We start from the raw sequence: 19,784 nt of genomic DNA on the forward strand, positions 1-19,784 counted from the left end.
ACAAATCTACGGCCATGGGAAAGCACTACCTAAAGGAGCATGCAGACATTTCAATGCCAAACATACCGTTTCGGTTTATAGTTCGCAATAGATGCAAAGATTATGTGGACCGTCAATTGTGGCAGTCGGTTCTAATAAAACGTGAAAACCCAGAAATAAACACTCAATTATCTGAGTCCGTAAATGAAGGTGATTGGATAAAATATACTCGGAAGTTAATGTAATATTGAACTTATTAACCTAAATAATTTTTGATTACTCAGTTTTATGAAGGAGCTATCTTGGTAAAATGTTTGTAGTACTATGAGGTTGTTCACGGCTTGATGCGGTGTGGATTCTTTTAGCCGTTATATATGTTTCTTTTGAAAAAATTTGTGATCGTTGTTTCGCAATTTTGCCGGTTGTATTTGGGGTATGTGGATTCTATGTAATGAGTACGTGGTTGATTCGCGTTATCACTTGTATTGTTCATTGTATGGGTTTCAAGATGTTATTTGTTGTTCTAATATTTCGTAATATTAATAGATTATTTTAACATTGTTACTTTGCAGCTATATAAGTTATCAATACGTCCTGTCTATGACAAAGGCATGTAGCCGAAACGTCGACAAAGAATTATGTTTTAACACACTGAGTGGAGACTCTCACTTCGTCAACTACAATTCAAAATAAATGATTGACCCACTCATAAGAGCAAAAAAAGATTACCAATAAACAAATAATGTTGAGGATAGCTCTTAGAATAAACTAGAGTTCAATAAAGCCTGCACTATTGATAGCTACATAACTCTCTGAACCATCTCCATCCTTTAACCGCAATAACATTGCCGCAATAGCATTGCCGCAATATACTATTATTTGATTATTGTGTAAACTGTGTCCATCTACAAATACATAGATATATTTTCTGTGAAAGTATGACAAAGCGACCCGAACTCTTTAACCGTCATGTGCTAGCAACCTATCAATATATCACATTAAAAGTTGACCTTTTACAGCGTGACATGTCAAAACACTTGTCACGTTTTGTTCGTGTCTAGTCGTCTAATATTAATATCAGATTTGCAAATTCGCTTCCCTCAATCATCTGTAGATCCGCAGTGAGTTTTATAGTGTACCAGTTACGTCAATATTTAATGGTTAATTTGAACATTTGCAATATAATACGCTGTTACGCAGATCATTGGGAACTAATCAGAGGATAATACGCACCCTCACTGTTTGTTTTTGGATGAAAGCATCACTCTTAACGATTTGAGCAGTGAGGTTGAAACAAAGTTCGTATCCAAGACACACATTATATCATACACTGTGGTTGAGAGTATTGAAGATCGCGACTACAGTGCATAGGAGAAATAAAATGTTCAACTTGTTATATATATAGATATACTATACGCTATGCGACTCCTAAACAGTGCTCCGCTAAATTACATACGTTATCAGAAATGCACTGTTTTGTATTACGGAGCGTGTAATAGATACCGTACAGCTAGAATCTGAAACAGCATCACGAATCACGTAATGCTGTCTGAGGTACCAGTTGTATGTGCTGCAGTATGTGACCTATCTGGTAGGTTTTCTATAATCTGAGATTGAAAAGGGTGTATATTTCTATAGGTTGGATAAAATTCATTTATATTATAAAATTTGTTGGAGAAACCACTGTTATTTACGTGGATTAATAAAAACTTTGTAAAAGAAGATAGAGTTTATTGCAGAAGATGATTAAGGTCCTTAAGAGTATTAATCTTATCACACCTATGCGGGGTAAAGCAACAGTTACATTGCTTTTCAGAAAACTAATCCTCAGGGTGCTTTCTGCTCCGATTAGAGTGACCCACCTTTAACATAATATCATCATGATGAATAATGAATATTGTGAACTCGTATTTTATCATAAATCGTCAAGATCAATATTTTCAATACTATCTAAATGGCTGCCAGACTTTGGGGCCGGAGTGTTATGATCTACCATATACGTCATCAAGTAATTAACATGCAAGCTTGAAGCTTGTGGTGCATAATTAGTGATGTGATCCATGGATTGGATATAATTGACCTAGAAATGGGCTAGATCTGGGGTAGAGTTCATATGACAACTCTGTACATAGAAGCTACAAATTAAGAAATGAACATATTGTTTTAAATTGAGACAATGTATTGGCTGGCTATAAAATGTTAAATCGATTAATAATATAATACTTCAGAATACAACAAATTACTCAATATTATTACCAAAGTATTTCGCAACAGCGAACAAGTACTCAATATTTGTTGGGTATGTCGTGTAGAAGGAACAAAGGTCGTACAGAATACTGCTGGAAATCCTCTTCTTTTTGGAAGGAGTCTTTCCAACAGCAAGCCGATCCAGATGATAATCTGTAACAACCTGTTGCTCCTTGATAGCACGAAAATATTCTTGAACAGAGGGCTTTGGGCGATTCACTCGGGTTTTGAAACCTCTGTGAAACCCCTCGACCATGTTAGAGGTCCGAGGGAACTCCGGATCCTGAAGAATACTGGCGAAATGATTCCAGAACTCTAAAGGATATGTGGGAGGAACCCTCACCTCACTGTCTACAATGGCTGACCCTAAGTAGGTTTTCTCGAAATAATTCACTACAACCATCAACTCAGGATAGTTAGATTGGATGTAGAAAGTTATTTCAAAGAAAGCCTCCTCAACATCAGCTACTGGGACAAAAGCTAAAAAAGCAACCAGCCTTGCGGCTCTCTCAGCTGGGAGGACGAACGAATTCAAGAGAAGTCTTCGACTCGGTATGTTGGGCAGATCCGGAGGCAGAAGGGATTCCATATTAGGTAGCCTGGTAGCGTCTGGTTTACTTGGAGAAGGTAGGCATAACTGTTGATAGAATGCGATACTACTACCTTCTATCGCCCAATATTTATACCTAGAACACTAGATCGGCTCACTCCCCTTGCATGCCTTTGACACGTACGTCTCACATCCTTGATACGAGAACCCCCCCTTTAGCAAGAGCTCCCGTCCCTTATGTGATCTACGAGTCGAGCAGTCAGATCATGTTTACTTCTTAATGTACAGCTATGATTTACAGAATTGACATGTGAACTCTACCCCAGATCTAGCCCATTTCTATGTCAATTAAATTCAATCCATGGATCACATCACTAATTATACGTCACTAATTGAGGACGTGATCTGACCCCTCTTTGGGGGCCGGATCAGTTTCCGGTCCCAAAGTCTCCCAGTGATCTAAATAGGGTTGGTCTTGATGGTGCACACATTATGTGAGCTATTCTAAATTCTAGATGCCATTATTCAGAGGTGTGTCCTCCTCCTCTTTCTGTCACCAAGTGAAGTTTAACGCCTTATCCGGTACCCAATAGTCAATATCTTGAATAACCACACCAAAAATATAGGGGTGGGCCTCAAAAGTCTACCCTTCCTTATCTCTTAAATTGTAACAGCTCGCTGAGATCTCACTAATTATTTTATTTCAGAATGGAAAAGCGCCATAACTTACGTTCTGATTAATATTTTTGCTTCAAATTTTTAGAGAATGTCAATCATAATTAGACACAACTTCTTGTTAAGTTTTGTGTGAGTCTGAGCTTGTCTGACAAAGTTAGCTCCTGAGCGTGCTAGCTTAAATTTCTCACCCAGAACTGTTTACATTGGTTAATAGAAACCACCAAAAAAAATCCTGGGTAACAAAAATAAAAAACCACCGATTTATTTATGTTTTACCAATTCTATTCACCATGATCCATCGCACATTCCATGTGAGAAGAACGATATAAACAAGCAGGAAGGATCATCTGTGATAGTACTTATCAGTTAAAATATAGAGAGAATGGAATGTTCGATGGATCATGGTGAATAGAATTGGTAAAACGTGAATAAATCGCTGGTTTTTTGATTTTTTTACCCAGGATTTTTTTTTGTGGTTTCTATTAACCAATGTAAACAGTTCTGGGTGAGAAATTCAAGCTAGCTCGCTCAGGGGCTAAATTGGTCAAATAAGCTCAGTGAAGCTCGCAATCACACAAAACTTGCCACACAGGTTTAGCTACTTGTTATTATCATTCTGTGAAATTTAGAAGCAAAAATATTTATCAGAACATAAGTTATGCCACTTTTTGTTTTACAAATAATTAGTGAGATCTCAGCGAGCTGTTACAATTTTAAGAGATAAGGATGGGTAGACTTTTGAGGCCCACCCTGTATAAATAATAGTAGTTAGTGTTAGTAAAAAAAGCCAGCACTCATGACCCACCTGCCACCCCTAGAAGTAAGAAGTTTCAGTGTAAATGTTCTGTTTCTGTTGGCTATTATCTCCACGGGGACCGCGTCTCCCTTAGGTCCGATAGCTACAGCCGCCAGTTGTCCGTCTCCAGCCTCCTGTGTGTCAACATCTAACTCTATACTCTCCCCTGCTCTGTGTACCGTGTCTATCTGCAACATCCTGAAATATAGGTTTTTAAAATTTCTGTTTATCCAAGATAATTAAAAAACTCTCATTATTTGTTTTGGTTTCATTGTTTTTTGTTAATATTGCTGCTTCGTTATTACAAAATATGTGGTCGTTTACGGAATTTGCAAGTTTGCTGAACGAATGAGTATGTGGAGTGGACTTTTCCAAAAACCAGGGCGTTTCAACGTGGACAGAGTGGGGAGTAGTTTGGAAAAGAAAACTGTGACGGCTTACAAATCACCAACGTTTCTTATTCATTATTCATCAATAAATCATTTGCTGATCATTGATTACATCACAGTGCACGGCTTAATTATAAGCTTATGTACATAACAGTATAACAATCAAGACTTACTTAGTATAGTGACTCACACGACCATCCTAAAATTGAGTCATGCATGCAAATTCTGCCAGCAAAATAAGTGGGCGGCGCGAAATGCGCGTCTTTTTAAACTCACACAAAGCGCACTGTGACACACTATCAACACAAATTGTTTTTGCGCCCGCGGAGAACCAACTTTGATCTTAGGACAGGAAAAAAAGGACACCATGTGAAACCGGATATTCCTGCACCATGTGGCATTTGGTGAATTAACCATTCCCTGAAATTCCATTGTTATGAAGCTTAACTTCTCACTCCAGGGCAACAGAAGTGGAAAGTGTACACTATGGAATGGTTCGTACTTCGTTAGGAAGTTGAAGTTCACCGCGAGAATTGTTCATCTCCAGGTGTAGGCGATAATTAACATCTTGAAGAGTTTGTCATGATGACAAGAGGTGTTTTAAACCAAATCGAATTATTGCCGACTGATTTATCAGTCTGAACTAATTATCATTATTGTTCAGCCTGTTCGGCAGGCCGCCACATTATTGAAATCTTCACAAATTTGATATTCTGAAATTTATAAGAATGAATCTTTTCAAATAATAATAGTGTTCCTTTTTGCGGCACCTTATATTGTTTTTGTTTATAACAACATTTACATTTTGATTCTATTTTGGTAAAGTGCGTGGGAAGATGTTATGCTGACACAATATCATGTATGCAATATGTTTACAATCTGTTTACATCATTTTGTGATGACACGACAGACAAAAGATACAGGGTGGCCCAGAAGTAACTGCACACACGCAACCTTTCATAAATAACGTAATGGCCGAACAGGCCATTGATTGAGTGAAGAGATCGCTGAATAAGTGCTGAGAACAAGTATCCGCCAGATTTTAAAATGGTCATACTACTAAGCTAAATTGTGAACAATCAACTTATTTTATGACGACAATGCATGAGTGGCGTGCCACACCCACTGTAATCCATGAAAACTTACGAAACTTTCAGGAAAGTCTAAGTTTGAGCCATGTCTACAATCTCTTAAATTTGTGTGCAATTATGACACGAATTACGTGAGTTATTAAAGGGTTGCACGTCGGGCAGAAATCCAACAAACAAACACCAAATAAATCAGAGTACACAACACAAAACAAAGTCTTGACTAATACAGATCTAATAAACAGGTGCACAATACAGGGTGTCACTTTGCAACTTCATAACATATGTTATTATATACGTGTCTTGGTAACTGGTGGATTTGTTACAAGAGTACGCACTGAGGGAGCGGATTGTATCGAATTATTGAACACTTGGTGGATACCCGTCATACTGACAGACTGACCATTCTAAGAGTGCAGATTTTCTGATTCTTTTAACAGAGTGGGGGTTTTTCGTGAAAATTTTGTCGAAATAGGCTTTATAGTTGTTTCAGATAAAGGGAATGATAATAGCTTAATAGGTATTAGCTGCTTTTTGTCCCATGGAAACATATTATTCCTAGCTGAAGTTCACACTGGCCAGAGGTCAACACTTGTGTGTAAAGGTGTAATTGTTGTATCATAATTAGGCTAAATATTAATTAGGCTAATTAGGCCCAGTCCAAAGTCTCATCAGAAGCTGAGAGGAATTGGCAAAGCCCCCTCCCCAACCCCAAACCAGACAGTCTGTGCTTAGCAGATAAATTGCTTAACTGACCAGACTAGAAAGTATGAAAGGTATAAGATCATTCGTTGTCACGTGCACATGATCCTAGACATCGTTAGAATACAAACGACATATAGTCACATACACGTCATAGAAAGGGGCAACGTCTAAAAAGTGTGTTTTTTAGATAATCAAGAAAAAAAGATTTCGGAATAAATAGTTACACTAACAATTAAAAGTACTGGAATTATGTTTTTTGATAGATTTGGGTTCAGAGATGAAACATGGATCAAAACATGTCAATAAAATTTGTCAAGTTTTAATTGCATTTTACAAGAGCGCAACTTTCATTTTAACTTTACGATTAGCGTATGATATATTGTGCTGAAGGTAGAAATATAATGAGTTATTTGCTAAATTGTTTGCCACACTGTTTAACTTGTGAATTATTATACACAAGTTAAACAATGTGGCAAACAGCTGTCAGGTAAAATAATCGATTTACCCAACATCAGCTGAGTTTGGGTCAACTGTCAAATAACGCTATTTTTAGCGATATTTGATTGCAATTTAAGGGAAGATGCTTTTCCCAAAACCAAACATCGGATAGAGTGGACCGTGGGTTGTGTCTCCTGAATTGTAATAAATAACACCGATAATGAAATCGATTGCGTGCTTTTTGAGAGATCAATTTTATCCTAAGTGTCATTTGGGGATGGTCTTTATAGCCTGCAGTTGAACCGTTGAGTAAGCATCCTATAATTTGATTACTTTTAATTAGCACTGCTGTTGTAGATTTTGTCAGTCACACTTGTTTTTATACTTTGATCGTGTTGAAACTTCTTGTCGATCGTATTTCCGGTTTAATCGGCATACAAACAGACGGACATACGAAAACACTACACAAACACCTTGAAGAACACCGAAGACCTGGTATATGAAATTGCCGCAGGTGGATCGGTAGCTAAAGTACCGGTCTACGAAAGTGACCACATGTGACCACGCTATTGTGTACACGTGACCACATGTGACCACGCTATTGTGTACACAAGCCACAACGAACGAACAAGTTAAGTCATGTTCATGAAGATGCGTGATTTTAGGTTCGCCCGAAACTTTATTTCCATATTTCAATGCGCAGCGTATGTCATTACTTTTGTTACGCCTATTTCATATACCAGGACTTAAACTATAAGATAGATAATAAGGTACAGTAAAACCCCGATTTACCGCGGAGTTTGGGGGAAAGGAAACATCCGCGGTAAATCGGGGTTTGCGGTAAATCGGGGACATAGACGGACATGACACCCCCTCATGTCCGTCTATGTCCGCCTATGTCCTGTCCTTTTTGGATTCTATGAGACAACGGACGTGTTTTTTGGGACATTGGCGGACACGGACGGACATTGGCGGACTCGGACGGACATTGGCGGACTCAGACGGACATTGGCGGACTCGGACGGACATTGGCGGACCCGGACGGACATTGGCGGACTTGGATGGACATTGGTGGACATTAGCGGACATTGGTGGACATTAGCGGACAAACATTTTGAGGACTGAAGAGTACTGAAGAGTACTGAGGAGGATGGCTGAGAAGGATGGCTGAGGAGGATGGCTGAGGAGGATGACTGAGGAGGATGACTGAGGAGGATGACTGAGAGGGAGGAGAAGGATCAGGAAGACCCAGGAGGAGGAGGAGGAGGAGGACCCAGAAGGAGGACCTAGGAGGAGGAGGAGGAGAACTGAGGAGGATGACTCAGGAAGAGGAGGACTCAGGAGGAGGACTGAGGAGGACTGAGAAGGAGGAGGACTGAGGAAGAGGACCCAGGAGGAGGAGGAGAAGAACTGAGGAGGAGAAGGAGGACCCAGGAGGAGGAGGACCAAGGAGGAGGAGGACCCAGGAGGAGGACCCAGGAAAAGGCCCCAGGAGGAGGAGGAGGACTGGGGAGGAGGAGAACTGTTGAGGACTGATGAGGAGGACTGAGGACGAGGAGGAAGAGTAGGAGGAGGACTGAGGAGGGGAGGAGGAAGAGGACTGGGGAGGATCAGGAAGACCCAGGAGGACCCAGGAGGACCCAGGAGGAGGAGGAGGAGGGGGACTGGGGGAGGACTGAGGAGGAGGATGGAGGACTGAGGAGAAGGATGAGGAGGAGGACTGAGGAGGACTGAGGACTGAGGAGGAAGAGGAGGAGGATGAAGAGGAGGAAGAGGACCCAGGAGGAGGACCCAGGAGGAGGACTCAGGAGGAGGAGGAGGACCCAGGAGGAGGAGGACTGTTGAGGACTGATGAGGAGGACTGAGGACGAGGAATAGGAGTAGGAGGAGGACTGAGGAAGGGAGGAGTAAGAGGACTGAGGAAGATCAGGAAGACCCAGGGGGAGGAGGAGGAAGAGTAGGAGGATGAAGCATCTAAATGTTATTTCCATTTTTGTCCGTTTTTGTCCATTTTTGTCCGCTCTATTTTTTGTCCGTTTTGAAAATATAGGGTACCGAACGGACAAAAAACATGATCCCCCCTATAACAGCAAAAATTGAACATTTTATTTAGCAATTTAGGTGTCCATTAATGTCCGCCTATGTCCGCCTATGTCCGTCTATGTCCGCCTATGTCCGCCTATGTCCGTCTATGTCCGCCTATGTCCGCCTATGTCCGCCTATGTCCTGTCCTTTTTGGATTCTATGAGACAAGCGGACATAGACGGACGTGACACCCCCCCCTATTAAATAGCGCACCTGCCGCCGGTAGTTTTTATCATAGCACTGGGAGGGAGGGATTCCTCCACGTGTACCAGGAAAGGACTTCCTGGAACCGGCTCGTTGCACCAGTACACGAACAAGTCATGATCACCTGCAGGAATAGGGTGGTTTGTAATGGAGAAATACAATTTGTACAGGTAGTAGATCAAAAGGTAGATCAGTATGTTAACGTTCGGGTTTGACGAAGATTTCTTTTCTATTTTAATGGCAAAGGAATCTTGCTTAACAATTTTATTGGCAGTTGGTCAACAACCAAAGCCTATACTAACAGAATTAACTCGAAAATTTTGGCCGAAAAACTCTTTGGCTCTTGAAACATTGACAACTGTCTCAAATAATCATTATTCCGAAATGAACATCTAATTGAGGACTGATGCTTATTGAGGACTAATAAATATTTTTTTAACTTATGGACAGGCTCAATTCTGCGACCTAAATTTAACGTTACATTTAATTTAAAAGAAGTTCAAGGTTCCATATTTTGGTGTACTTACCAGATTCTTTAGCGATATAAGTTCCCCTGAACTTTCCCTCTGCATATTCCTCGATCTCAACATTAGGATTAGAGTTCGCGCCTGAAATATGTAGAACATTAATTAGGGGGGGGGGGGGGGGGGGGGGGGGGGGGGGGGGGGGGGGGGGGGGGCGTGTTAGCTACCCAATATTATAACCCATTCGATAACGTTTGGGCCAGGGCCAACGGACATGGCGCTATCTAAATGAACATGAACCTTGTGCAGGGGTGAACTTCAACTATATTAGAGCGATCATTCTCGTTTATTCTCTGCTTAATTTGATCAACAAATCCCAGGATTCCACAATTTTGGTGGATTTGAATTAAATGGGCCGATCATGGTCATGCTGCTATCTCAAATAACGTTACGAAGGGGTGGCCAATTCAAAGATGCAATATCTTAATTACTAGCTCAATTTAAGTTTTCACATCCTATCAGTTGTAAAATTATGTTTGTAGTTGAAACTTGAAGAATTATATTGTTGCTTTACTAAGTATGTAACAGGGCGTTAGATGTAAATATATATATTTACATACTTAATTCAGCAACATATATGTGACGAATCTTAAATAAAAAGCTACCAGTACAGAAAGGGTATAAGGGTAATGGTTTTAAAGTTAATGTTAGATTTAGGGTTAGATCAAGGGTTAGGTTTAAAGAAAGCAGCAGTGAGGATTTGGCAAAAACAATTATAAGTATTATATTATGTAGCGTAAGATTCAGTCTTGATTTGTTTCCAAGAAAAACATATTGTCCAGAGTCAATAATATATCACAGGCTGTGGCTTGCATTCTTCGCCTTTGTTTTTGTAACCAGTAGTGTCGATTCCAAAGAGTTGTCACAACCCAGCATTAACGTTAACAACACCTGACAACACCTAACAACACCTAACAACCCAGTATTAACCCTAACAACTATCTTAACACCAGCAGCTCAAACAAGCCCGAGCATGTCCAAATGTGCTAACATGACCTTACAATCACAACTGAACTGCACCAGTCTGATGAACAGTACGGAGAGTATGACGGAGAGAGTGGTGGTGCTAGGGACGTTGCTGGTTTCTACCATTGGTGGGATGATCGGTAACACGGCGTTTCTCCTCCTTGCTGATGTTTTTCTGCCATTTGATAGGGTTACTCTCGTTTTATTTAGGTGAGAAGATACATTATTGAGACCGGTTAAGGGGGGGGGGGGGGGGTTCACCCTGATTTTTTTGTGAAACTTGGTTTCGAGATAGCAGTTGACCAACAAACTAGGACCAGTGACCGAACTTTTGAGGGGGTCCCGGACCCCAACCGCCAAACGTTGCCCGCATGCCAGCCACGCCCATATTTGGTCCAAATTAGGCCCAATTTAACCAAATACCCTGATCATGCCCAAAATCCAGATTTTAAGTGCTCTACTTGTAGCTAGTGGTTCCCTGAACTCGTATATGAATTTTCATCAAGATTGGACAAAAAATGACTGAGTTATGAGCAAAAAACCATATGACCATATTTGGGCATACGCACCAAATTTGATCGATTTTGGCCCATAAATTGGTCAAATATCAATATTTTTGAATGAAACCAACTTTATATGGAAGGTAAGCCTATACTACACATTATCTATGATTATCAGCTCAGTATCTACCTAATTGTGGATTCTAAGTTCAAATAATCGCAAAAAATGAACAAAACTGCCCATATCTCAGTTCGCGATATTTGCAAAACTGACTTCGCTCAAAACAATAGAACTCAATAGGGTTTCAATATTTTTTCATGAAATTTTCAGAATCAACGTAGAATTGTCTCATGACCTTAAGTTTTGGGACAGAATTTTTGGCGGCCAAATTCTAAATTTAGCAGTGCAAATTTTGGAATTTAGCCGCCAAATTTTTTTAAAGGCCTAACTTAAAATTCTGTCTCAAAACTTAAGGTCATGAGACAATTCTACGTTGATTCTGAAAATTTCATGAAAAAATATTGAAACCCTATTGAGTTCTATTGTTTTGAGCGAAGTCAGTTTTGCAAATATCGCGAACTGAGATATGGGCAGTTTTGTTCATTTTTTGCGATTATTTGAACATAGAATCCACAATTAGGTAGATACTGAGCTGATAATCATAGATAATGTGTAGTATAGGCTTACCTTCCATATAAAGTTGGTTTCATTCAAAAATATTGATATTTGACCAATTTATGGGCCAAAATCGATCAAATTTGGTGCGTATGCCCAAATATGGTCATATGGTTTTTTGCTCATAACTCAGTCATTTTTTGTCCAATCTTGATGAAAATTCATATACGAGTTCAGGGAACCACTAGCTACAAGTAGAGCACTTGAAATCTGGATTTTGGGCATGTTCAGGGTATTTGGCTAAAGTGGGCCTAATTTGGACCAAATATGGGCGTGGCTGCCCCGCGGGCACCGTTTGGCGGTTGGGGTCCGGGACCCCCTCAAAAGTTTGGTCACTGGTCCTAGTTTGTTGGTCAACTGCTATCTCGAAACCAATTTTCACAAAAAAATCAGGGTGAACCCCCCCCCCCCCCCCCCCCCCCCCTTAACGAGTAAGCTAGACGATTTAGATGTCGTCTTGTTCGAATTTTTGTTGTATTTTTATCTTTGCTAATAATTAAATATTTCACTTGGCAGGCAGATATCGATAGGAGACCTTGTGACCATCTCTGTGACACTGTTACCAGCATTTCCTACACACTTATTGCGGGACTGGGGGTTGGGAATCACCGTTTGTTACGTCTCTGCTTATGGGTTCCTGGTGCCGTGGCTAGCTAAACTAGGCTTCTCACTCTTCAGCTCCATTCAGAAGTTAATATAGTTAAAATGGTTGCATTTCAGAAAATAAACAGAAGGGCAAAAACTGCACATTTTTGTTTTAGTTCTATATTTGTTTTAGGACGATTTAGAATTTGAAAAAATTTGTATTATTATCTGATAGGATACGTTTTTAAAAGTGTAAAATTCAGGTGTTTGATTTGGAGGCGCCCGCTAAATCAGCTACTGATAAGAAACAAGAAAGTGTTTACAGTGAGCATTATGATCTGGATAGGAACAACTGGATGGATCACATACACTTTACTTGCAAAGTATTGACCGCTGAAATTTATTGGGACAGGAGCGTGTCTAATGTTTGCCAAAACTTTTGGGATGAATTTAGAAATGTTAATGCACGATTTCGCAGTTAAATATCAACTTGCACTTTAAAATAACTTGATATCAGAGAATGTAAAATGTAAATGTTATCTCCTTGCGCAGATTAATAGGTTGGCGATCTTGAGATCGTGGTATTCAACAGGATTTAAAGTTTCCAATTTCAATGATAAAATTAATCGCTATTTTCAGAGTGGAAACAGAGTTCAATAGCAGTATGGAGCTATGTGTGCTATCCTTCAAGGGAGAATACAGGATATCCTTTCTCATCATAATAAGCCTGATCATAATATCAACCATCCTCCTCTTCCTTATCAATTCCTACTGCTGGAGAGTCGTCAGCAATGTGGCTCAGAGGTTTAAAAATAGTTGCTTCACAGGAGGTCATATGTTCCAGAACAAATGTCAACCATACACCAGAGATGAAGTGGATGTGGATAACGAAAATAATAATATTGGTAATAATATTAATTTTGAGGAAAACCTGACCACCCAAATGGCTAAAAACACATCACTGTATGCGACCCCAACGTACAGTGAACCAACCATGATAAACATGCTGAGCGATGAACCTCGAAAACCAGATGCTGAGAGTGCACCAACCTCTCCTCGGTTAGAATCAGGGGCAACATCATCTTTTAGTAGAACAGAAGATGAGCTTACAAGGAAACGAAACAGACTTCCATCACTGAAAGATAGAATAGTAGTGATGGTGGAGCGGGACCTGATAGTGCGGAATGACAGCGTAGTAACAGAGAACAGCACACCACGTACCTCAATGTCCAGTTACAGCCGCACAGTGGATTTATACCGGTACAAGACCGAGCGGGAGAGAAAGGGGAAGGTGTTTTACCGGGGTTTAGTAGGGGTGTCAGGGGTAACCACGGTCTTTCTTGTCACCTGGCTGCCCGTTATGTCGCAGCTCTTGCTTGCTGTGTTGTCTCAGAGTTTCAATATTTCGCCACCCCCATGGCTGGACAAGGTGGTGTTGTTTGCCACGGGGATTGGGGTGTGGTGCAGCTTGTTCGTCTATTGGAGAGTTCGTTGACGCAGATAATACAATAAAACCCAGGTTTATCGTACCCCGATTTACTGTTAACACAAATTTACTGTACCTCGTTTCTTTGCTCTCAAGATGTTTTTAAAAATGTCAACATGTTAATTGTTAGTTTGATATCACGTGATCATTCAAAACAGCTATACGTTTTCTTATCCCCAAAGTGAACGGTAAGTTGGGGTTTCACTGTACATAAATATTAAAAAAAAAGGAAATTATTCGTTAAGTAAAGAATTTGCGTCCTTAAAGAATAAAGATAAGCTAAAGTTTTACAACATCAATAATCATTCGTTAAATAAAAGAGATTTTTTAAATAAAAGAGATTTTCGCTGGTTTTCAAGGCAAGTTCTTCTTATTCTGGATACTGTGTTGAGCCGTACATTTTTGTTGCCTACAGGTTTTCAGCAATATTATGTTTTCATTTTAAACCTATGCTGACTGCCTCCAATCCGACGCGACGTGGAAGAAATTTTTTGAGTTCTGTCACAGTGTGTTTTTCAATTTGGTATCAAAGTATTAATAACGACGAACAGTTATTTTTCTAATATTTTAGAAACGAAATCAATATACATGTCATTAGATTGTATAATGTAATTGTACATGAAGTATAATGTATATTTTATATTATATGTTTCTGTAATTTATTGTTAAAATACTAATTAATTATGCAGTTTTATGCATTTATGTAGCATGTATGTTATGTATTTATTCTTAAACGTAAATGAAAAAAAAATGGTTTGAGTTATATCCTCAGTACTCACTTCATTTAATGAAATCTTAGTAATCTTTGATATTAAAAGCTTCTAAAAAATGTCGCGTCCTTAATAAATTCATGTGGAATAAACGTTCCAGAATTGAATGAGAATATTGCAGCTGTTAATCTCCTGAGGATAGAGGCATACTCAGAGTTCTGGGTTCTGGGCCTTGATGTCAGCTGTAATTTAGCCAGTATTTAGCCAGTATTTAGCCAGTATTTAGCCAGTATCGCTACCTAATGTTTTCTGCACATCAGCATTATTGGGTACTGGATAGAAGGCTGCATAATTCAGCAAATCCAATGAATATGCCCTCAGCCACGCACTATTTATCACAAAGCCCAGGTTGAACTTCTTGTATAACTCCAGTCCATTCCAAACGATTGGGAGTATGTCAAGTGCTGATTGACAGATGAACTATGAAGAAGAGTAAAAAACCATCAGAATAGTAACTGAGACAAGGCGAGACGTTCCCAGGTCGATATCATTAAAAATATGTCGTATATTATTATATCTGGGTGAAATATGTCGTGGTTTTTATCACCCGATGGGGCATGTTTGTGCGGCTTTCCGGTCAGATATTTGATTGATTAACAAAGCTCATAACAATACTACTCTAATGAATAGTGCATACTGCATCACCGTCACAGTTTGAGCTGAGTTGTATTTCACAGAGGATCGGAACTGAATAAATTAAAGAAACTTGATATCTTCACTTCTCACTCCTCACTGTGATATTCTACATTGGTGAAACCTGGTTCACTATATCAGGAGGGAGTTCTGCTACCATTATAATATTAATTTTAACCTCTTCTTCATTGTAATATATTTTAACCCCAGCTCTCGCGTTGTTTAGAGCAGGCATCCGAAATATTTACCCAGAACTAATCAACAATCGCCATTTGCCGATAATGAGCTTTAGTTGTGCAGTTCTGAGTGGACAAGCCCCAGCTATGGTTGACCTAAATAGTGTATTTAAATTAAATTTAAGAAATGTGACTTACCTTGGATATTAGCAGTAAGATGACCTACTCCAGCGGTTTGAGCGTTTACTAAGAACTCTGCTGGCCAACCAGGCCTGGCGATGTGTATTCCTTCTCCTGGGGGGCAACGGTCATTTAACAAGCGTGTAAATAACTTCTGATAGATTCCATCATTCTTTTTAAATTACCAAACAGCTGCTATAATTACTGCTAGTAGATATTGTCAGTTCTATCTTGCTCTTTTTAATATCTTATCATGAGGTCATAAGATACCCAAAATAGCCCAATGTTATCAGCTCAGATATAAGAAAAGCAAACATACCACTGAGATCACATCTAGTAGCTTCTGGAGGAGTAAAATATACCAAAATAAGCAAAAATAAGACTAATTGATAATCAGATGCCATCAAGGCGGTATCCAAGAAGTCTGACCAGAATTCCTCGTGGAATTCTCCGTGAACCCTAACCCTAACCCAAACCATAATCATAACCCTAACCATATTCCACTTAGAGATAGTGGAATTCCACTATCGCATCGGGCTTCTTGGAAAGCACCCAAACCAATGACTCTAAAGCTCTAACAAAACACAGCTGACATACCGCTGACTACACATCTGGTAGCATCAGGAGGTCCCAGAACTACAGCCTTGAAGGGGGACCCTGGCACATGTTGTTCAGCCCACGTGACCGATATGATTAGGTCTATAAACTGGTTAGGAACGTAGGTTACACTGTATTCTCCTAGACCCAGGTCTTCTATCAGAGGCTGTGGAGGGGTTGTATCAAATAATATTATAGTTGTCAGGGAAAGGTTGTTCTGCGTGAGTTGATAATCATAAACGCCCTTATTAGCTAATTACCAATCAACAGGCAGAGATAATGTGAGAAAAAAGTTTTCCCCGTCGAAATGGTTAAACCGGACCTTAATTAACTTAGCAATTTTTAGTTGGTATTCATGAATACTATGCAGTTTATTCCATCTTTTTATTGATTATATATTAAACGTGGTAAGAGGAAAATGTGGTCACGTAATTGATGCTGAGATAATATTGAAACGGGTTAATGAAGTTCTGTTACAAGGTGTTAACGATCATCAAACTGATATGTTGATATCCATACATTGATTAATCTTAAAACCTGGCAAACGAACTTTTCCCACTAGAAAACTAATCTAACTCACGACAATAGGTTCGCTGCCAGGGTTAGATATCTTAACATGCAACTCTCCCACCCCAGCATTCCCTGCATGAACTGTAAACTTGGAAGGTTCGCCCAGGGTACCTCGTGTCAGTCCCAGACCTGATGCGATGCAGCGCTGTGCTGTGTTCTCCGCATAGCCTGATGTTATCTTGCTGTTCTGAGGGGTTTTTGTTGTCGTCAAAATTTAAACCTTTTACTTGCAGTGAGCTTATCCCACAGGGTAATTAGAAGAATAAATTAATATTTGCGGAGTAAATTTTGTTGTCCCATGCAGGCTGGAACTTGCAACCGATAAATTGGCAGTAAGAACATGATGCCATCATAATAATACCACCGACCTCTGGCCCTATGTTCACATATTATCTTGCTAGAACTTAGCGTATTTTACTAAGAAACAACTGCTTTCTCAGTTCTCACCCTAAATTGCCACATGTAAGTAGCCATGTTCAGCTCTGTAATCTCGTGATTCATGAACTCCTCCACCTTTATTCTAGGGAACACTCCCAGCGCATCATACGCGATCTTCAAACCAGTCTTAACATTTTCCTCCGCTGAGGGAACAAGGTGAGTTGTCGTTAAATCATAAAAAACAAGTTCAACAAAATATTATGTAGGTATTGTTCAAAGAGAATATCCGAATCACACCAATTGTCTAACAACAAAAACGTTTACAGCTCCCTTACAGCTCCCCTACAGCTCCCCTACAACTCCCCTACAGCTCCCCTACAGCTCCCTTACAGCTCCCATACTGCAGCTCCCCTACAACTCCCCTGCAGCTCCCCTACAGCTCCCCTACAGTTCCCCTACAGCTCCCCTACAGCTCCCCTACAGCTCCCCTACAGCTCCCCTACAGCTCCCCTGCAACTCCCCTACAGCTCCCCTGCAGCTCCCCTAAAACTCCCCTACAGCTCCCCTACAGCTCCCCTGCAGCTCCCTTACAGCTAGTACAGCTCCCCTACAGCTCCCCTACAACTCCCCTACAGCTCCCCTACAACTCCCCTACAGCTCCCATACAGCTCCCCTACAGCTCCCCTACAACTCCCCTACAGCTCCCCTACAGCTCCCCTGCAGCTCCCCTACAGCTCCCCTACAGCTCCCTTACAGCTAGTACAGCTCCCTTACAGCTCCCCTACAGCTCCCCTGCAGCTCCCTTACAGCTCCCCTACAGCTCCCCTACAGCTCCCCTGCAGCTCCCTTACAGCTAGTACAGCTCCCCTACAGCTAGTACAGCTCCCATACAGCTCCCCTACAGCTCCCCTGCAGCTCCCTTACAGCTAGTACAGCTCCCCTACAGCTCCCCTAAAACTCCACTACAGCTCCCCTACAGCTCCCCTACAGCTCCCTTACAGCTAGTACAGCTCCCATAATGCAGCTCCCATACAGCTCCCCTACAGCTCCCCTACAACTCCCCTACAGCTCCCCTGCAGCTCCCCTAAAACTCCCCTTCAGCTCCCCTACAGCTCCCCTACAGCTCCCTTACAGCTAGTACAGCTCCCATAATGCAGCTCCCCTACAGCTCCCCTACAGCTCCCCTACAGCTCCCCTACAGCTCCCCTACAGCTCCCCTACAGCTAGTACAGCTCCCATACTGCAGCTCCCCTAAAACTCCCCTACAGCTCCCCTACAGCTCCCCTACAGCTCCCCTGCAGCTCCCCTACAGCTCCCCTACAGCTCCCCTACAGCTCCCCTACAGCTCCCTTACAGCTAGTACAGCTCCCCTGCAGCTCCCCTACAGCTCCCCTACAGCTCCCCTACAGCTCCCCTACAGCTCCCCTACAGCTCCCTTACAGCTAGTACAGCTCCCATACTGCAGCTCCCCTAAAACTCACCCGTATCAGGGCTAACATCATCCATATTCTCCCAACTACCAGGTGCCAGAGCCTCCACTAGGTAGGCCAGGTTCACACCGTTATTCCAGTCTAGTGTCAGATTCTCAATACTCCTGGAGAGGTTTTTGTGGTGAGACTGAGGCACAAAATCATTTCTTTCAACATCTATCAACACAAACCTTTCAACATTAATTATTAGTTAGTAGTTCACCTGTGAGGTACTTTGGCACGGAGCCAAAATAGAAGATTGTTGAACAGTTGAGTGTTGAAGCAGCTGACATACGTCATGATACTGAGTTCGTCGACCTCGGGGTTAGCCATGTCGTCTGGAGCTAGCAGAGCTGGGATACTCAGTTCCTCTTCTGCTGTCTGAGGTGAGAGGGTCATTTTTGGTCACAAACAGGGGGAGGTCATTCATTGGCCACGAGATAATAATATGATACTTTAAACGGAATTCAATATAACAATACTTACGGCATTGATAATTGAGCATCCTGAAAGACTAAATGTCTAAGTAAAGTTGTCATGAAACTTAGTAAAACTATAAGCTAACCTGCATAGCAGAGGTGATGTTTTCCACAGCGTTGTTCTCATCTAACAGGTTCCAGTCAGGTATTGAACCAGGTAAGCAGGTTTCAACTAGTGCTGAGAGTGCACGACCGTTGTTCCAGTCCGTCGTGAAGTTCTTTATGTTGGATTCTGGGATCACCGCCTGCAAGAAAGAAAAAAAACCATTATTTCGCCGTAATTAATTAATAGTGTTAAATATTTATATCGTATTCGTTTGAGACTTTTAAAATTATCATGAAACATTAATGATCGTGCTATAAGACATTTTTTGTTTTTTTAATCCTTTCATTGAGCCTAAAATTGTGCATATCGCTATATCGGAAATTTACCTGTATCCAGTCGAGCATGGCTCTTTTGGCGTCTTCAGCTTGTATGTGATATTTCTGAATGAGCATCCAAACCAGTCCTAGTATCAGCTTAACATTGCCTCCCATTATTTCTTCGTTTGCTGAAATCATTGATGTTAGCAATTAATATCCTGAATTAGAATAGAAGTCTGTAAAGCAAATTCATATTCTTTGAAAAATAAAAGA

At 40.8% G+C, this 19,784-nt stretch overlaps 2 protein-coding genes across 11 annotated transcripts in view; both read right to left on the reverse strand.

Moving 5' to 3' along the window:
* Positions 1–19,784, reverse strand: part of LOC134820586 (uncharacterized) — a 100,933-nt gene that overhangs the window by 39,665 nt on the left and 41,484 nt on the right. The gene's annotated exons all lie outside the window — the stretch shown is intronic.
* Positions 1–19,784, reverse strand: part of LOC134820585 (filamin-B-like) — a 28,435-nt gene that overhangs the window by 2,540 nt on the left and 6,111 nt on the right. For both annotated transcript variants that reach the window (XM_063831051.1, XM_063831050.1), the window contains 11 exons: positions 19,581–19,699; positions 19,235–19,393; positions 18,893–19,050; positions 18,682–18,794; positions 17,270–17,403; positions 16,833–17,009; positions 16,253–16,418; positions 15,674–15,769; positions 9,687–9,767; positions 9,169–9,283; positions 4,260–4,448 (listed from right to left, as the gene is read on the reverse strand). In XM_063831051.1, coding sequence (XP_063687121.1) covers positions 4,260–4,448; positions 9,169–9,283; positions 9,687–9,767; positions 15,674–15,769; positions 16,253–16,418; positions 16,833–17,009; positions 17,270–17,403; positions 18,682–18,794; positions 18,893–19,050; positions 19,235–19,393; positions 19,581–19,699 — 1,507 coding nt within the window. The remainder of the gene's footprint in view (positions 1–4,259; positions 4,449–9,168; positions 9,284–9,686; positions 9,768–15,673; positions 15,770–16,252; positions 16,419–16,832; positions 17,010–17,269; positions 17,404–18,681; positions 18,795–18,892; positions 19,051–19,234; positions 19,394–19,580; positions 19,700–19,784) is intronic.

Source organism: Bolinopsis microptera, chromosome 9 (genome assembly GCF_026151205.1).
Source record: "Bolinopsis microptera isolate Bmic1 chromosome 9, MBARI_Bmic_1.0, whole genome shotgun sequence".
NCBI lineage: Eukaryota > Metazoa > Ctenophora > Tentaculata > Lobata > Bolinopsidae > Bolinopsis > Bolinopsis microptera.